The 15,871-nt window shown below is 37.8% G+C and overlaps 1 protein-coding gene across 2 annotated transcripts in view; it reads left to right on the forward strand.

Annotated features, from left to right (window-relative positions):
* CDH7 (cadherin 7) overlaps positions 1 to 15,871 on the forward strand; it is a 224,187-nt gene that overhangs the window by 133,875 nt on the left and 74,441 nt on the right. For both annotated transcript variants that reach the window (XM_075826470.1, XM_075826471.1), the window contains exon 6: positions 8,224 to 8,411. In XM_075826470.1, coding sequence (XP_075682585.1) covers positions 8,224 to 8,411 — 188 coding nt within the window. The remainder of the gene's footprint in view (positions 1 to 8,223; positions 8,412 to 15,871) is intronic.

A 15,871-nucleotide genomic window follows, 5' to 3' on the forward strand; every position in this document is an offset into this window, starting at 1 on the left:
AATTTGGTTGCAATTGTTTACATACCATTTAAGTGCTTTACTATTAGGGTGGCATTTTGGGGACTACTATGAGGCTGACATTATGAGTGCTAGTATGAATACTGTCTAATTTTGCTGAGATTATGGCAAGGAGTGATGTAGGTAAGGAATAACAGGGGTGAAATACTTGCTTTGGCACATTGTGCAATCCAATTGTAGCTGTGCACCATTGCAATCTATATTTGCTTTGGAGAGGGGAAGGGGCATTTTAATTTCTACCTCAAGCAGCAGAAAGTTTTGTAAATATTTATTTTCACTTAGAAACAAATATTTTCTCTGTTGATAATTTTTCAGAAAAGCTTATTGAAATTCATTGTGATTCAATGTTGTTACACAATAAAAACAACATAAAAACTCAAGGGGGAGCACAGAGACTTCATATTCTTTCTACATATGTCAATCATAACGTCATCTCATACAATAATGAAAACATAATAGAGAAAGGGCATGGATTCAGTTTTGAAACTAGGAAAAGAAGAAATGATGTTCACTAAGCAATTTCCTTCTGAAAAATAAACTGTATAATGATCAATAAAAGGCCTTGACATCCAGAATGTTTATCAGAGAAGTTAAGAATAGCAAGGCCATTAAAGACAATGATTAACAGAAATTTCAGATGGCAAGAAGTTTTCTTCTCTTGCAGATAAATGAAGAACAGGGTGCAATATATATATATATATATATATATATATATATATATATATATATATATTAGCTTTACCAGCTGAGAGATCTATTCCAATTTTAGTCACATTTTAGACAATGTCAATGGTCTGTAAAGACTTGTCCGTCTTTGTTTTATCCTCTTCTGTTGAGTCAGTAAAAACTCAATTTAGCTGCTACCATTTCTTCCTTGTTTTTCCATAAATAAAGCAGGAAATGTCTATCATTGAAGCTTTATAGGGTTTCTCACTTTTCATGTTATGACATGTCAGTAAAATTCCTGAATGGCAATTATGTTTGCATAACTAGGACGATTCCCCATTCACTGTTTTAAACCAGATCGTTGACTATAGAGTCTATAATAGAGTCAATTTCTTGTTGAGACTTTTAGGAAAAAACAGACGGACAAAATTGCTATAACTAAGTTATAGCGCACCAGAATCTTTACCAACGTGACCAAACAGGCAAATGAAAGACTTTACAATATATATTCTGGCGATTTTTTGATCCTAGGCAAAAATGTTTTTTATTGAATATTAGGGACGCCTGTTCTGCATGACTAGATAAATAAAAGATACATGAGAAACCCTATGGAAGCTGTGATGGCAGCTATTTTCTGTTGACAGTTTTTCAAAACATAGGGAAAAAAAACAGATATAGCTAAGAAATGGCTGAGTAGAACCTTAAAAGCGGAAATCCAGCCAAAAATGGCCTTCTTATATGTCATAGATACACGTCAGAAGATCACATCGGTAAATTCGATGACAACAACCGATCACTAGAAAAATTAGAAGCATTGAAATCAAACATCATTTAGATAAGGTTTTTTATTAGAATGTTCTCTTGCAGATTTCCTGTGATGGGAATTTGTAGGTGCCTCTGATGGAACTTCACTGCTTCATATTTCAGGAAATCAGTGGGGGTTTGAAGTAGAAGACTCCACTGTTATAATCTTCTAAGATGTTCCAATTCCATGCCAGAAGCTTAAATTTTAGGTGGATTCCCCCCTTTCAAATCATGAACCTATATTCACTAGTTATGTTTTCATTCTAGCTTGAAATAGTCTTTATTAAATAAGTTGGCTGACTGAGGCTACTAAAAGCTGAAAATCCAAAAAGTACTAAACCCACCTTTTAGAATGCTGGCCGCCTCCCACTGAGTGTACCTGGTCCCCTACTGGCTCTTATTTACTTCTGAACCACAATAGTGTCTCATCTCTCCATCCCATGACCCGGCAGCAATGGTGTCCTTTCTCCCTATCACAAAACCCCCACAGCCACTCTCAGGCTGCCCAGGTGAAGTCATGAGTTGTAGAGTAAAGAAAAAACTGGACCATAGAATAGTGCTGCTAACATCAAAGAGGGATCCAAGTAGGTAATATTGACAGCTTTATTGTTAAAGCAAGAGGCTACGCGTTTCAGCACTGGACAAGCGTCTTCATCAGGCCAAGAAAACAGAATAATACAATGATGATCTTATATAGTCAGTAAAGTACATGTACCACCGTTGGGTAAAAAAAACGCCAAGGCACAGGTCAAAGTATACTAATGACATCATGTGGGGTAAGAGGTAATACAGACAGATCTAGGGCTCAAGTTACGTTCAATACACAGTGAAATTTGTTGAATTTAAATATGTCAAATCATAACATGGGATAAACATATTAGAGATACATGCAGTAGTCATAGTAAAAAATGTCTAACAAAATGATAATAAATATAAGACAGACAAATATAGGAAGTTGAGATAAAAAATAGCCGAACGGCAATAAAAAACTGCAGCTAATGATGTAAGGTGTAAAGTCAACCGGTATTAAGTAATACATGAGATTACAGGTATATAATGAAATCAGCGGAGTCACCACGGGACAGGGAAAGTACTGGCAGGAGGCTACGGAGTACACAGGCTAACGCTCGGACAGAGTTCCTGGCGTCATAGCAATCCCAGCTGGATACAGGCTACGGAAGCCAATCAGGAAGGTCGACAAGGGACTTAACAGATGCCGATGGACTAACATTACAGTACTAGGGTAAGTAGTGTGGATATGGAGGTTCTAAAGTTAGGATATAAAAACATAAAACAAAAAACACAACAGTCGTAGGTACGTATTGTGTCAAAACACGGATAGTGGCGTCCCCGTAGTTTTGGGAATGTATCAACAGGGAAAACACTATGGCAAGTAATGAGGGACAAAAAAAGGGGGAAATTAAAGCTGATGATTGAGCTGAGGCCAGTGTGTATAGTGGACAAAATGAAATTAGGCATCTAAAGAGAGAAGTAGCAGTAAGGAGTTTGCAATGTTGAAATTATATGGTAAAAGAGGGAATAAGCTGGTACAACCAAAGATAAAATTAATAAAGAACATATAAAGGTCATAAACAAGGAGCATATAGAAGCTGTAAGGTGCTGTAGTGTAGTCAACATGGTAAAAAGGTCACAAAAAGTATCATAATAGAATTTAATACCAAATATGTCAAGATTGGTTAAAATAGTTAATTCAATTATTAAATGAGCTTATCAGGAAGATATTCAATGAATAAATAAAATAATAATAATAATAAATAAAATAATAAATAGATAGGATGACAAAATGTTTAAAAGGGTACCAAAATAATTGCATTAAGACTTGTAATTATTAGTAAAATATATATAGAAAACTAAAAACAATACCAAAATATGTTACATTAAAAGTAGTAATTATAAGTAAAGTATATAAGTAGTGAAGTCATGTACCAATTGATGCAACTGATACTGTCAGAGATTGGCTAAGGCGTCATATGTTGGAGAGATAGGATGATATTACAGAGGGGAAGTAAACAATAGTTACATATGGACCTAGAAGAGAAGGGCACAGGCATGGCGTGCATTAAAAGGTTAATATAGTACCGTTTGTTATGTTGAGACATTTGGAGCCTCCTCCCATGTTATTAAAGATCAGACAACCTTTTTAAGTATAGGGAACAGTTGTATGTTAAAACCATAGTTGTGAAACACATTTTAAATATTTAGCTGTTAACAAAAATATTTACTATTATAATAATATATCAAGATTCATTTTAACGAGGTATGTGCAGGAAAACCCCTGTATCCTGTCAGGGAGTGGGGTGAAGCCTTGGATTACCTTTATTACCATGCAACAAGGACCCTTGATGGATTGACTGGTCTGCGACTTTCTCTTCAATGTATTGTAATGGGTATTGTTAGCTTTCTTTGAGGCAGAATTATGCAAATACAATCCAACATGTTAGGCTTTGTTCACATCTGTGTCAGAGGATCCGTTTGTACCCAAATTTAATTAAATGAAGTCCATCGGGTGCTGGTGATATGCATCATATGACAGATGGGGAAAAGCACTGTGGCTTCTGTTATAAACGGAAACCAAAACACAAATAGCCTTAAGGGCACGGCCAGACGTGGCGGAATTCCTCCGCAACTGTCCGCATCAATGCCGCACAGAATCTGCGTTGCAGATTCTGCAGCGGATCTGCACAAAATGTGCAGAAAATTGATGCGGACTGGCCGCTGCGGACTGCAGGAAAAGTGCTTCTCTTCTCCCTATTCAGTGCAGGATAGAGAGAAGGGACAGCACTTTCCCTAGTGAAAGTCAAAGAAATTCATACTTACCGCCCGTTGTCTTGGTGACGCGTCCCTCTTTCGGCATCCGGCCCGACCTCCCTGGATGACGCTCCAGTCCATGTGACCGCTGCAGCCTGTGCTTGGCCTGTGATTGGCTGCAGCCGTCACTTACACTGAAACGTCATCCTGGGAGGCCGGACTGGAGACAGACGCAGGGAGTTCTCGGTAAGTATGAACTTATATTTTTTTTTACAGATACATGTATATTGAGATCGGTAGTCACTGTCCCGGGTGCAGAAACAGTTACTGCCGATCGCGTAACTCTTTCAGCACCCTGGACAGTGACTATTTACAGACGTCTCCTAGCAACGCTCCCGTCATTACGGGAGCCCCATTGACTTCCTCAGTCTGGCTGTAGACCTAGAAATACATAGGTCCAGCCAGAATGAAGAAATGTCATGGTAGTAAAAACAATACGCTCCGCAGCACACATAAGATCTGCGGACTTCATTGCGGAATTTTGACTCTCCATTGAAGTCAATGGAGAAATTCCGCCATGAGTCCGCAACCAGTCCGCCACTGCTCCGCAACAGACAGAGCATGCTGCGGACACCAAATTCCGCTCCGCAGCCTATGCTCCGCAGCGGAATTTTACGCCTAGTCTAAACGAACACTGCTAAATTAAAGTGTAAGTCAATGGACAAACGGCACCGCTGCGGATTAACGCTGCGGAGTGTCCGCAGCGGAATTTCAGTGAAATTCCGCCACGTGTGAACCCGCCCTAACTGTTCCTCGAATATCATGACATATCTTTTATATATATGTAAACATTAAATGCTATTAATGTTATGCTAGAAATAACTGATGCAAATCAAGAAGGATAGGCATTATAAAGGTAATAAGAGCGCAACAAATACACAACGTTATATGGCAGGAAGATCCTAGAACGAGTCATAAGTTTGGTACTACATTTTAGCTTTGGTATGCAAATTTTTGCTAAAAACTTTTGTTATAATGGATAATGGACTTAGCTGTCACCAAAAGGTCAAGATGAAAATACTGAAGTCTGCATATACTTTTGAAATAATCTTTGATAACGAACACACTTGCAGGGATTGGAAATAAAAGGAAAGACAGTGCTAACAATGAGACCATAGAATATTGAAATGCAGATGAAAATTAATGTTAATGCCATGCTAGAAAGTGTGCTGAAGCACTAGATTTTATGGAGACTATTCAATTCCTAACAGCTGAAATAATTAGAAAATAGGACTGTTTGGTATTTAATGACAGCTCTTACATAGCATTTTTATTATATCCATTATTGAATTTTGTGGTAGGAAAGGCATCTTATAACATTTTCTAACACCCTGTCATTTTAAAAGTTTCATGTCATGACAAACCTGAGAACAGATATTTCACAATGCTCTGTATTTTAGTATGTGCCACTGTTTGCCACTGGTGACTAATTTTAACTATTAAAGCTGGCTTCTAAGAAGTATTATCTTTGTATAATGAAAAGCTATGCAATTTTCCAATATACTTTCTGTATCCATTTTTGTTACCGTTTTCAACATCTGTATCTGCTGTCATTCAATAGAAAACTTCCCTATTTACTTCCAGTGAATAAAAATCTGCCCTGGTCATGTGATCACCACACAGGTGCATGGCTCGTAACAAGACACAGCTCTGATAACTGTACAGTATCGAAACGAGCACATGTCAAATCATTATCTGTATAACAGTTTATTTTAAAATAAATACGCTTTATTAGCTGAAACAGTAATACCCATTTAAAACATACGTAACCATTCAGGTGACTTTTCAGAATAAACTCCCATATGTCTGTACATGAGGAATAACCCTATTTCTGGCGATTATATGACGCACATTCAGTTTTCCCCCTCTGCAGGCTCTATCACTAATTCTTAGTTTTCCATGAACTATTGGATGGAGACTAACAGCTATCATGTCTTCTATACACTGTACAGATGGAGAGGAGAATCCTGCTCTTCTATCTCTATCACTCACATATATAGAAGCACCAGCAACTTGGAGGACATACATTATACAGCATTACTGAGCAGTGTAGTAGTGAATCCAGCACTGGAGTAAGATAGAACACTTACCAGAAAGCTGCAGCAGCGTCTCTGTATGTCTCTCTCTCATCAGCTCCTCCTCCCCTCTCCAAAGAATTCTATCTGTAGCTGTAACCTGATCCTTCAGTGAGCTGATATTCCATCTTCTCTTAAGGAGACGGATAAAGCAGTAAATTCACAGTGAGTGAAAAGTTAGGAGAAGGAGGGGAGAGCCTGAAAAGTAGCAAAAGAGCCATTTTTCTCTAATAAGATATATTACAATGTTTCTTATATTGGCTTGTACTATTATAGATTTTATGCAAAGTTTGTTGAAAGTTAGTGACCATTTAAGCTCATTCACAGCCATGCTGTTCTAAGGTTCTAAGTCAGATAGATTACTGAAAGCCACTGAATGTAGCTGCCTGTAAATTGGCACTGTAATTTAGCATTGAAGTACATGTCCAGTAAAATCTGACTATGTTCACATTGTATACATGAAAATACAATATAAAGGAATGCTTTTAATTTTCAATTATATTATCATACAATACATCAATGGCATTTATAGTCTTTGGAGAAAATATTGGCAGAATAAGGGCCTATATAATATTACTATGGAAGGGAAAATTAGAGCAGTTGTCTACATAACGCAGTTAGATTACAGTTCCAATTTCTCAGTGGCCCTTTTGAAAATGAAAGCGGCAACTTCATTAGTTGCTTTGGGCAACTGCACCCTTTTTCTCTACACCATTTTCGGTAAATCTGCTGTAATCTGTGTGAGACTTGGACTATTTCAATATGCATGTCATTAAGAAAGGGAGTACAGATACACATATTATTGCCTAACCATTCATGAAAATGCATGATTTCATAGAAATGTATAATTACAAACTTATTAACATTTGAACCCTCTTTAAGGCAAATTTAAATTTAAAAACATTTTTTTTTAGGAACAGAAGAAATGAAAAAAATAATTAACTTATACCTCCCCATTCCTTTACTGCTAGTGTTCTCTGTTCCCCACCATAACTAGTGTACAGATGTGGTGGCCAATCAATACTGGATAGGTGCCGTTTCTAAGAAACCAATTTGGGACAGAGGATGTCAGCAGCAGGGGAATATAGAGTTATTTATTAGATAAGTATTCTAAGATAATTCATGTTTTTTGTAAGTTAATTCTCTTGAAAACCCTTACAACATATGAAGATGAATATTAAAAATGTTTCATAATTGTCCCATGGGTCCCATGGGGTTGTTAAATCTAAATACTTAAATCATACTGTGATAAAGAAAGCAAAACACACTAATGATCTTAGAAACAAACTTGTATTTAAACAATGTGGTCATTCTTTTCTTATACGGTTTAATAGTTAGAAAGCGTAAACATAGGCCAGGCAAGCAGGCTCAAAATGCACTAAATTAATTACAGTGGTGCATGTGCATGATAACTTTGGCGCATCTTGTATGATATGTTAGACTTATTTCACTTCCTTATACCACTTTTGGATTGGCTTGTTTTGCGCCACATTTTTTGACAGTTTTGTGGCACATTTTTGTGCACATTGGTGCATTTTAAGGCACACCAACTTCTCAATGACCCTTTCTCACTAAGCCACAACCATTTTCACAAAAACTATCGAGTGAGGTGCCAAACAATGGCAAAACGTTGCTAATTTTTTAGACACTTTCTAGACCCATGCACAGTAGTAAATCTGCCCCTCTATGTATAGATCAGTGTAGTGATACCAAACATAAAAGTAATTGTCAATAGGAGCAGTATTCCTATATCTCCAAAATCATGTCAAAATGTCATGCGGGATTAACCTGTGAATAAATGTTTACTTATGATTTACCTTTTTTTCTCCAGAGTCTGAACAGTATTATGTGCCTGAATCTTTACCTGTTGGCTCATCAGTAGCAAGGATCAAAGCAGCAGATGCTGATATTGGACAAAATGCAGAGATGGAATATAAGATTGTCGATGGTGATATGGAAGGAGTTTATCAAATTTCTGTAGATAAAGATACGCAAGAAGGAATTGTTGCCATTCAGAAGGTATGTGTGTGTCATTTTCCTATTTCCAGTTTTATTGGAGATATAACACATCAGACCTATGTGTGACTAATGTAAAGGACATTTTTTTAACAACTTTCTTTAGCTTCTTTAATAAGAAATATAAGTTAAAGGTCCTCTCTGTCCCAGGCAGTTTTCATTGAATTACACTTTTGTTGTATTCTAGTGCTTTATTGTTGTCATAAGTATATTCTATAGTCATATAGTCTGTAATCATTTCCATATCAAACCCTACCTGGAAAATGTCATTTAGGATGTGGACAGTGATGCGGAGGACGGTTTTGATACTATTAATAATGTAAACGGAATGTATTATATATATATACATATATATATATATATATATATATATATATATATATATATATATATATATATTTATTCTTTTATTTTTTTCTAATTAAAACTGGATAGTTAAATATATTTTTCTAATCATTTATTTTTTTTTTGTAGATTTTTTTAATTCTATTTTCTATACATGCTTATGGGGGGAGTATCCTGCCTGAGCTGCTATTAACAGCATTTATAGAAATGCTTTACAGTAGCCACATGGTCCAAAGAAACCTGTGAACAGGAGGGGACCCATAGACTTCTATGGGAGAGTATTGTAGGCATGCTATTTAACCTGTGCAGAGGTCATTGTGCGGGAAGGGATTGGAGGGGGAGCTGTGTCCATCACCAATTGTCAGTGGTAGATCTTGTGTTATTTGTATATATAATTTTCAAATTTCATTGTGATCGTGCCCGTGATGATGATAGGATGACTTCTGAGATGTGATCTCTACAGAACAGGAAGGTTTATTCAATTGTGATGCTCAGTGGTCAGAGTAAAAACTGCAATATTCAGGGATTTATATTTAATATAGGTAAGGACATAGAAATTCTTAAAGTATATGTTTAACCTAAAAACTTGATTTAAACAATAGGCTATTTTATGTTGACGCATTCCCTTTAAGGCCTTCTATTGCTATTATTTATCTGGGCAAGCAATAATTATGCCTCCTCCTATGCTGCTTCCTGCTTATATCAAAAGAGAGGGATCGGGCTGGAAGAGGAGGGAACTACAGGTCTGGAGAGGTGAATAATCTACATGGGACAAGAAAGAATGTATATATGGAGCAATAGGCTGCACTGTATAATAGGGGCATGGATATGATTGGACTCTATATTGAGTGATATTGCTTTACTCTGGGGCACATGTGGCTGGCTCTGCACAGGGGCACTATTTTTCGAGCTTATCACTGTATGAGATGCTTTGGCTGTGACTATATACAGTGAAGGAAATAAGTATTTGATCCCTTGCTGATTTTGTAAGTTTGCCCACTGTCAAAGACATGAACAGTCTAGAATTTTTAGGCTAGGTTAATTTTACCAGTGAGAGATAGATTATATTAAAAAAAAAAAAGAAAATCACATAGTCAAACTTATATATATTTATTTGCATTGTGCACAGAGAAATAAGTATTTGATCCCCTACCAACCATTAAGAGTTCAGCCTCCTCCAGACCAGTTACACGCTCCAAATCAACTTGGTGCCTGCATTAAAGACAGCTGTCTTAAATGGTCACCTGTATAAAAGACTCCTGTCCACAGACTCAATTAATCAGTCTGACTCTAACCTCTACAACATGGGCAAGGCCAAAGAGCTTTCTAAGGATGTCAGGGACAAGATCATAGACCTGCACAAGGCTGGAATGGGCTACAAAACCATAAGTAAGACGCTGGGTGAGAAGGAGACAACTGTTGGTGCAATAGTAAGAAAATGGAAGACATACAAAATGACTGTCAATCGACATCGATCTGGGGCTCCATGCAAAATCTCACCTCGTGGGGTATCCTTGATCCTGAGGAAGGTGAGAGCTCAGCCGAAAACTACACAGGGGGAACTTGTTAATGATCTCAAGGCAGCTGGGACCACAGTCACCAAGAAAACCATTGGTAACACATTATGCCGTAATGGATTAAAATCCTGCAGTGCCCGCAAGGTCCCCCTGCTCAAGGAGGCACATGTACAGGCCCGTCTGAAGTTTGCAAATGAACATCTGGATGATTCTGAGAGTGATTGGGAGAAGATGCTGTGGTCAGATGAGACTAAAATGGAGCTCTTTGGCATTAACTCAACTCGCCGTGTTTGGAGGAAGAGAAATGCTGCCTATGACCCAAAGAACACCGTCCCCACTGTCAAGCATGGAGGTGGAAACATTATGTTTTGGGGGTGTTTCTCTGCTAAGGGCACAGGACTACTTCACCGCATCAATGGGAGAATGGATGGAGCCATGTACCGTCAAATCCTGAGTGACAACCTCCTTCCCTCCACCAGGACATTAAAAATGGCTCGTGGCTGGATCTTCCAGCACGACAATGACCCGAAACATACAGCCAAGGCAACAAAGGAGTGGCTCAAAAAGAAGCACATTAAGGTCATGGAGTGGCCTAGCCAGTCTCCAGACCTTAATCCCATCGAAAACTTATGGAGGGAGCTGAAGATCCGAGTTGCCAAGCGACAGCCTTGAAATCTTAATGATTTACAGATGATCTGCAAAGAGGAGTGGGCCAAAATTCCATCTAACATGTGTACAAACCTCATCATCAACTACAAAAAACGTCTGACTGCTGTGCTTGCCAACAAGGGTTTTGCCACCAAGTATTAAGTCTTGTTTGCCAAAGGGATCAAATACTTATTTCTCTGTGCACAATGCAAATAAATATATATAATTTTGACAATGTGATTTTCTGTTTTTTTTTAAATATAATCTATCTCTCACTGGTAAAATTAACCTAGCCTAAAAATTCTAGACTGTTCATGTCTTTGACAGTGGGCAAACTTACAAAATCAGCAAGGGATCAAATACTTATCTCCTTCACTGTATATATATATATATATATATATATATATATATATATATATATATATATATATTCTATAGCTAGCACTTTTAAGGGGCAGCAAAAGCAATCCCTAAAGGCTGGATACAGATATATGCCCCATGGTTCTGCAGGTTTGCATTTGGCCGTTTTCATATCTCCTGTTTATTATAATGGAGAGTGAAAGTACATGCAAGACCACGTGTCCACTGTAAATGACAGGACAGGGGACATTAAATGTAATCTGTGGTCCTCCAATGGTTAAGGACCTCAAAATGTGGTGGGTTTACCACTATACATATTCAGTCAAAACATGATCTGCAATTAGAGAGAGTAAAATCAATTAATCAGTTTCTAGGTTTAAAAGAGTCAGAGGGATTCATAGTTTGTAAAATCAAAGTAGAACATCATTTTATTTATACATTTATATAGTTATTTGTTTTAAAGTTGCTCATATCTAGCTCCAATGTGCATTTTATGCAGCCTGCTATAAACAACATTGCAATTTACCAATTTATCAAAATATCTATATATCTAAAACAAAAAACATTTTTATTTAGATTTCTTTAAACATTTGTATGTTTTACATACCGTAAATTATAAAAAGTTAAGCTATATTGCAATCCAGCACAACTGTACTATTTCACTATATTGAATAATTGATGTTTACTTCATACTACTATAAAAGTATTTCAGTGGTACAGTTCTAACATCTACGAAACTCAGCTAAATAAAGTGACAATGGCAATGACATTTTTTTTGTACAAGATCATTTCCATTTTGCATTTGAGATAGAAATATTTTTTCACAGTAGACTAAACAGAAATATATGATAAGACTATTTTTCCCCTCCAGATATCACCTGTAATTAGTTTTTACAATCTAATCAATTATTATCACTAATGTAGTTTATAAGTTATACTTTGCTTTGACTTTCCTAACAAAAATGATCTATACTTTGATGCATTCATTTACTCCCAGCTATGAAGATAATGTAAGTATTGGTACAGGAGGCAGATCAAATCTAACAGATAATATAAATTCCATTATTTGGAGTATATTTAATGTCTAATTGACAACCTGGGAGACAATTGCTGTAAAAGCTATTAATTTACTTTACTGCTTCCTTGTATTAGGGATAATAAAAATGTGCAGTTACATTAAACTTTATTTACAAAACAAGTGCAACTGACTTTAGAACTTTATATTATTGCAGCCAAGCAAATTTTGCAGTTCATGAACCATACAAGGCCAGACTGTTTCTTGAGTTTATTTGTCATTCTTGACTTGAGTGACAAAATGATTAGGTTCTAAATCAAAACAATGACCTTCTCATCTGTCACCAGTTGCCATATGCAAGTAACAAGCTGTGTGTTTACACATTCACACAATCAACATGAAATAGGATATTGCTAGTTTTGCATTCACTATATATAAGCTATGAATTCTCAGTGTACTATTGGGTTAAAAAAAAATAATAGGCTTAAATTATATAACACTATATGCATATTGTGTATAGTGTAAAACATAAGTTTTGATGTCCTGGGACTTAAAAACAAACTAAAATCGGGAAAAATATAATGGGGCACATGTATGAATTATTCTGCTGGGACGAGCTTTGGTGCTATGTACAATTTGAGAATAATTGAAATATTTTTTGAGAGATATTCTTTAAGATGTCTCGTGACTCAAACTAAATGTCTCTATTACTTTTAAACAAAGGCACAAACTGTAGTCCAAATTCTGCTTTTAAACATTCTATCGCATCAGTCAAAAGTCCCAAAAAAGTACCTCATAAACATGACCCAACACCACCGTTGACAGTTTTCAGAACATCTAACTGCAGTTGTATACCTACAAATTCACAAATATGCCCTATATTTATCTTGTTTCTGCATTTCTAACCCCACAGTTATTTGATCCCAGCTATCCATTTTATTCTATTTATTTTACTGATATTATTGCCTTGTTTTGAGTAGTTAGAAACAATTCTGAATATTAATCTTGGCCAAACTTTTGTGTAGCGAATTCCAAGGCTGCCTTCCTGCCCAGTTATGAAGTTGTCTAAAAACTTACATTTAGCTGTTTCTTTGTAATGGATCTGCCAGACATAGCTTCTTTGTCGACGCCCGTGGTTAATCAGTCTGCATCTGTGCCTAGATCTGTTAGAGTGACTCGATCTGCTACAACTCAGGCTGGTAGACCGAGGAGTGGGAGAACCTATCACAGCCTGGTCAGACGGAGCTAGCTCCCGCCCTCTGTCTATTAATACCCTCATTTCCTGCTCCTCCTTTGCCTGTGATTCTGTATGTTTCCTGGCTCTGCTGCTCCTGCTTGTACTATTGTCCTCTGCTTCAAATTGACACTGGCTTTACTGACTACTGTCCTGCTCTGCGTTTGGTACCTCGTACACTCCGGGTTTGACTTGGCTAGTTCACTACTCATGGTGTTGCCGTGGGCAACTGCCCCATTTCCCTTAGCTTCTGTGTACCCTTGTCTGTTGGTCTGTCGTGCATTTATTGAGCATAGGGACCGTCGCCCAGTTGTACGCCGTCGCCTAGGACTGTCTGTCTCCCTACCCTGTCATTACATTCTTATTAAAAGATGACATGCCTAGAAAAACGTTAAAAGTAGTTTTATTCGTATAGTATTAAAAATAGGGCACTAAATGCCAAAAGTACTGAGTGTAGGCGTAGGCACACAGATCCACGGTCCCTGATAAATGTCAGGAAACAGGTGATATTGAAAAACCTTTCAATCGATATGACACAAGACAGGGGTAGCAGTAGTACTTCTCAACCACTTGCCATAGCGATGCAAAGGTAAACAAGCCTCCTTGAAATGTCCTGTATGCACATAGAAACAGACTTGCCACACTCTGGACATGCACAGGGGACCTAAGCAAATGTAGATGTGGTCTGGATACCACAGTAAAGCAACGTCCCAACGCGTTTCTGCAGCCCTGTAACTACAGGGCAGCGTCCTCAGGGGTTAAATTCGCTTATTATTAATGAACTGCCGAACAGCACATTTTCTGCTGTTTGTTTTGTATTCTCCGGCGTGCACTGAGACACTGATAACTGATCTAACACGAGCTGGAGAAACTCGAGTGCCTTATACGGCTAGCCCCACCTCCTTCAGAGGCGTGATGGAAAGCCAGGACCAATCGGTGTGTCACAACGCCGGAATGACGCCCACCGACATAGACCGGCCTCCTAATGACATCACAGCCAATCAACACGATGCAGAATGCATCACCAGTTGCTAGGGGAATTGCAGGCGATCTCATATATACTGTACATTGCTGCAGCAACAGAGTAAGTGTCACAGTGTGACAGAGGAGAGTTACAGCTCATGTATAGGCAAGGGAACTCAATTGGAACTTGTAGGAGAAAACACTACCAGGTATCCATAAAGAAGTTCCCCACAGCCCAACACTTGCAAGAGAGAATGCCCCCTAATGACATCACAACCAATCACAGCGATGCAGAATGCATCACCAGTTGCTAAGGGAAAGTGTGGCAGAGGAAAGTAACAGCTCATGTATAGACAAGGGAACTAAATTGGAACCTGTAGGAGATAACACTACCAGGTATCCATAATGAAGTTCCCCACAGCCCCACACTTGCAAGAGAGAATGCATAATAGATGTATAGGAGAGACTAACAGATACTGAAAGTCAGACTGCATCCTAGATGCATTCATGTCACGCCTAAAAAGAGATAAATTGTTAGTGCTTAGGAGTATCTAGATATTCCTATTAGGATATATAGTCAGTCAGGGTAAAAGGCAGTAGAACACAGGGTATACAGGAGACTCCACTGCATATCGTTGAATAAAAATTAATAAATTACTAATTTAGTGCAGGTAACAACCGGAGCCAGTACCAGGTACATATTCAGATGAAAGAATGGACCAATGCAGTTCCATTAGGACATGCAGCGTGCGGGACTACAGAAACGGAAGAAAGGATTGATGCTCATTAAGTCCTAGTGGACCAACCGTTTTCATCCTAAAAATCCACTGTGCTTCCTTCTGTAAAATTCTCTTGTCCCAATCACCCCCTAGTACCGGTGGCTCAATGTGTTCTATCCCCTAAAATTTAAGGACCCTAGGGTCACCCTCATGACATTCCCACACATGTCTAGAGACTGATGTGTCTTCCTTTCTATTTATATCACAGATGTGATCTCGGATCCTTCGTTTGAACTCTCGTCTGGTTTTGCCAACATACTGTATATCATAGGTACAGGTTATCAGATAAACAACTCCCTTTGTTAAACAGTTGATAAACGATCTAGTGTCAAACACTTTAACTGTAGTTGAACTCTTAAAGGTTCGGATGTTCAAAATGGAACTGCATGCTTTGCATCTCCCACATCTGAAAGTGCCTTTCAGGCTTGATGATAACCAGGTACTGTTTTTTGTCTCAAGATGACTATGCACCAATCTGTCCTTGATATTACGACCCCGTTTAAACGTAATAAGCGGTCTGTCACCAACCAGGCTCCCCACATCTGGATCGGATTTAAGGATATCCCAATAGAGAGTGAGAATCCTCCTGACATCCTGATGAG

This window comes from Rhinoderma darwinii, chromosome 5 (genome assembly GCF_050947455.1).
Source record: "Rhinoderma darwinii isolate aRhiDar2 chromosome 5, aRhiDar2.hap1, whole genome shotgun sequence".
NCBI classification, from domain to species: domain Eukaryota; kingdom Metazoa; phylum Chordata; class Amphibia; order Anura; family Rhinodermatidae; genus Rhinoderma; species Rhinoderma darwinii.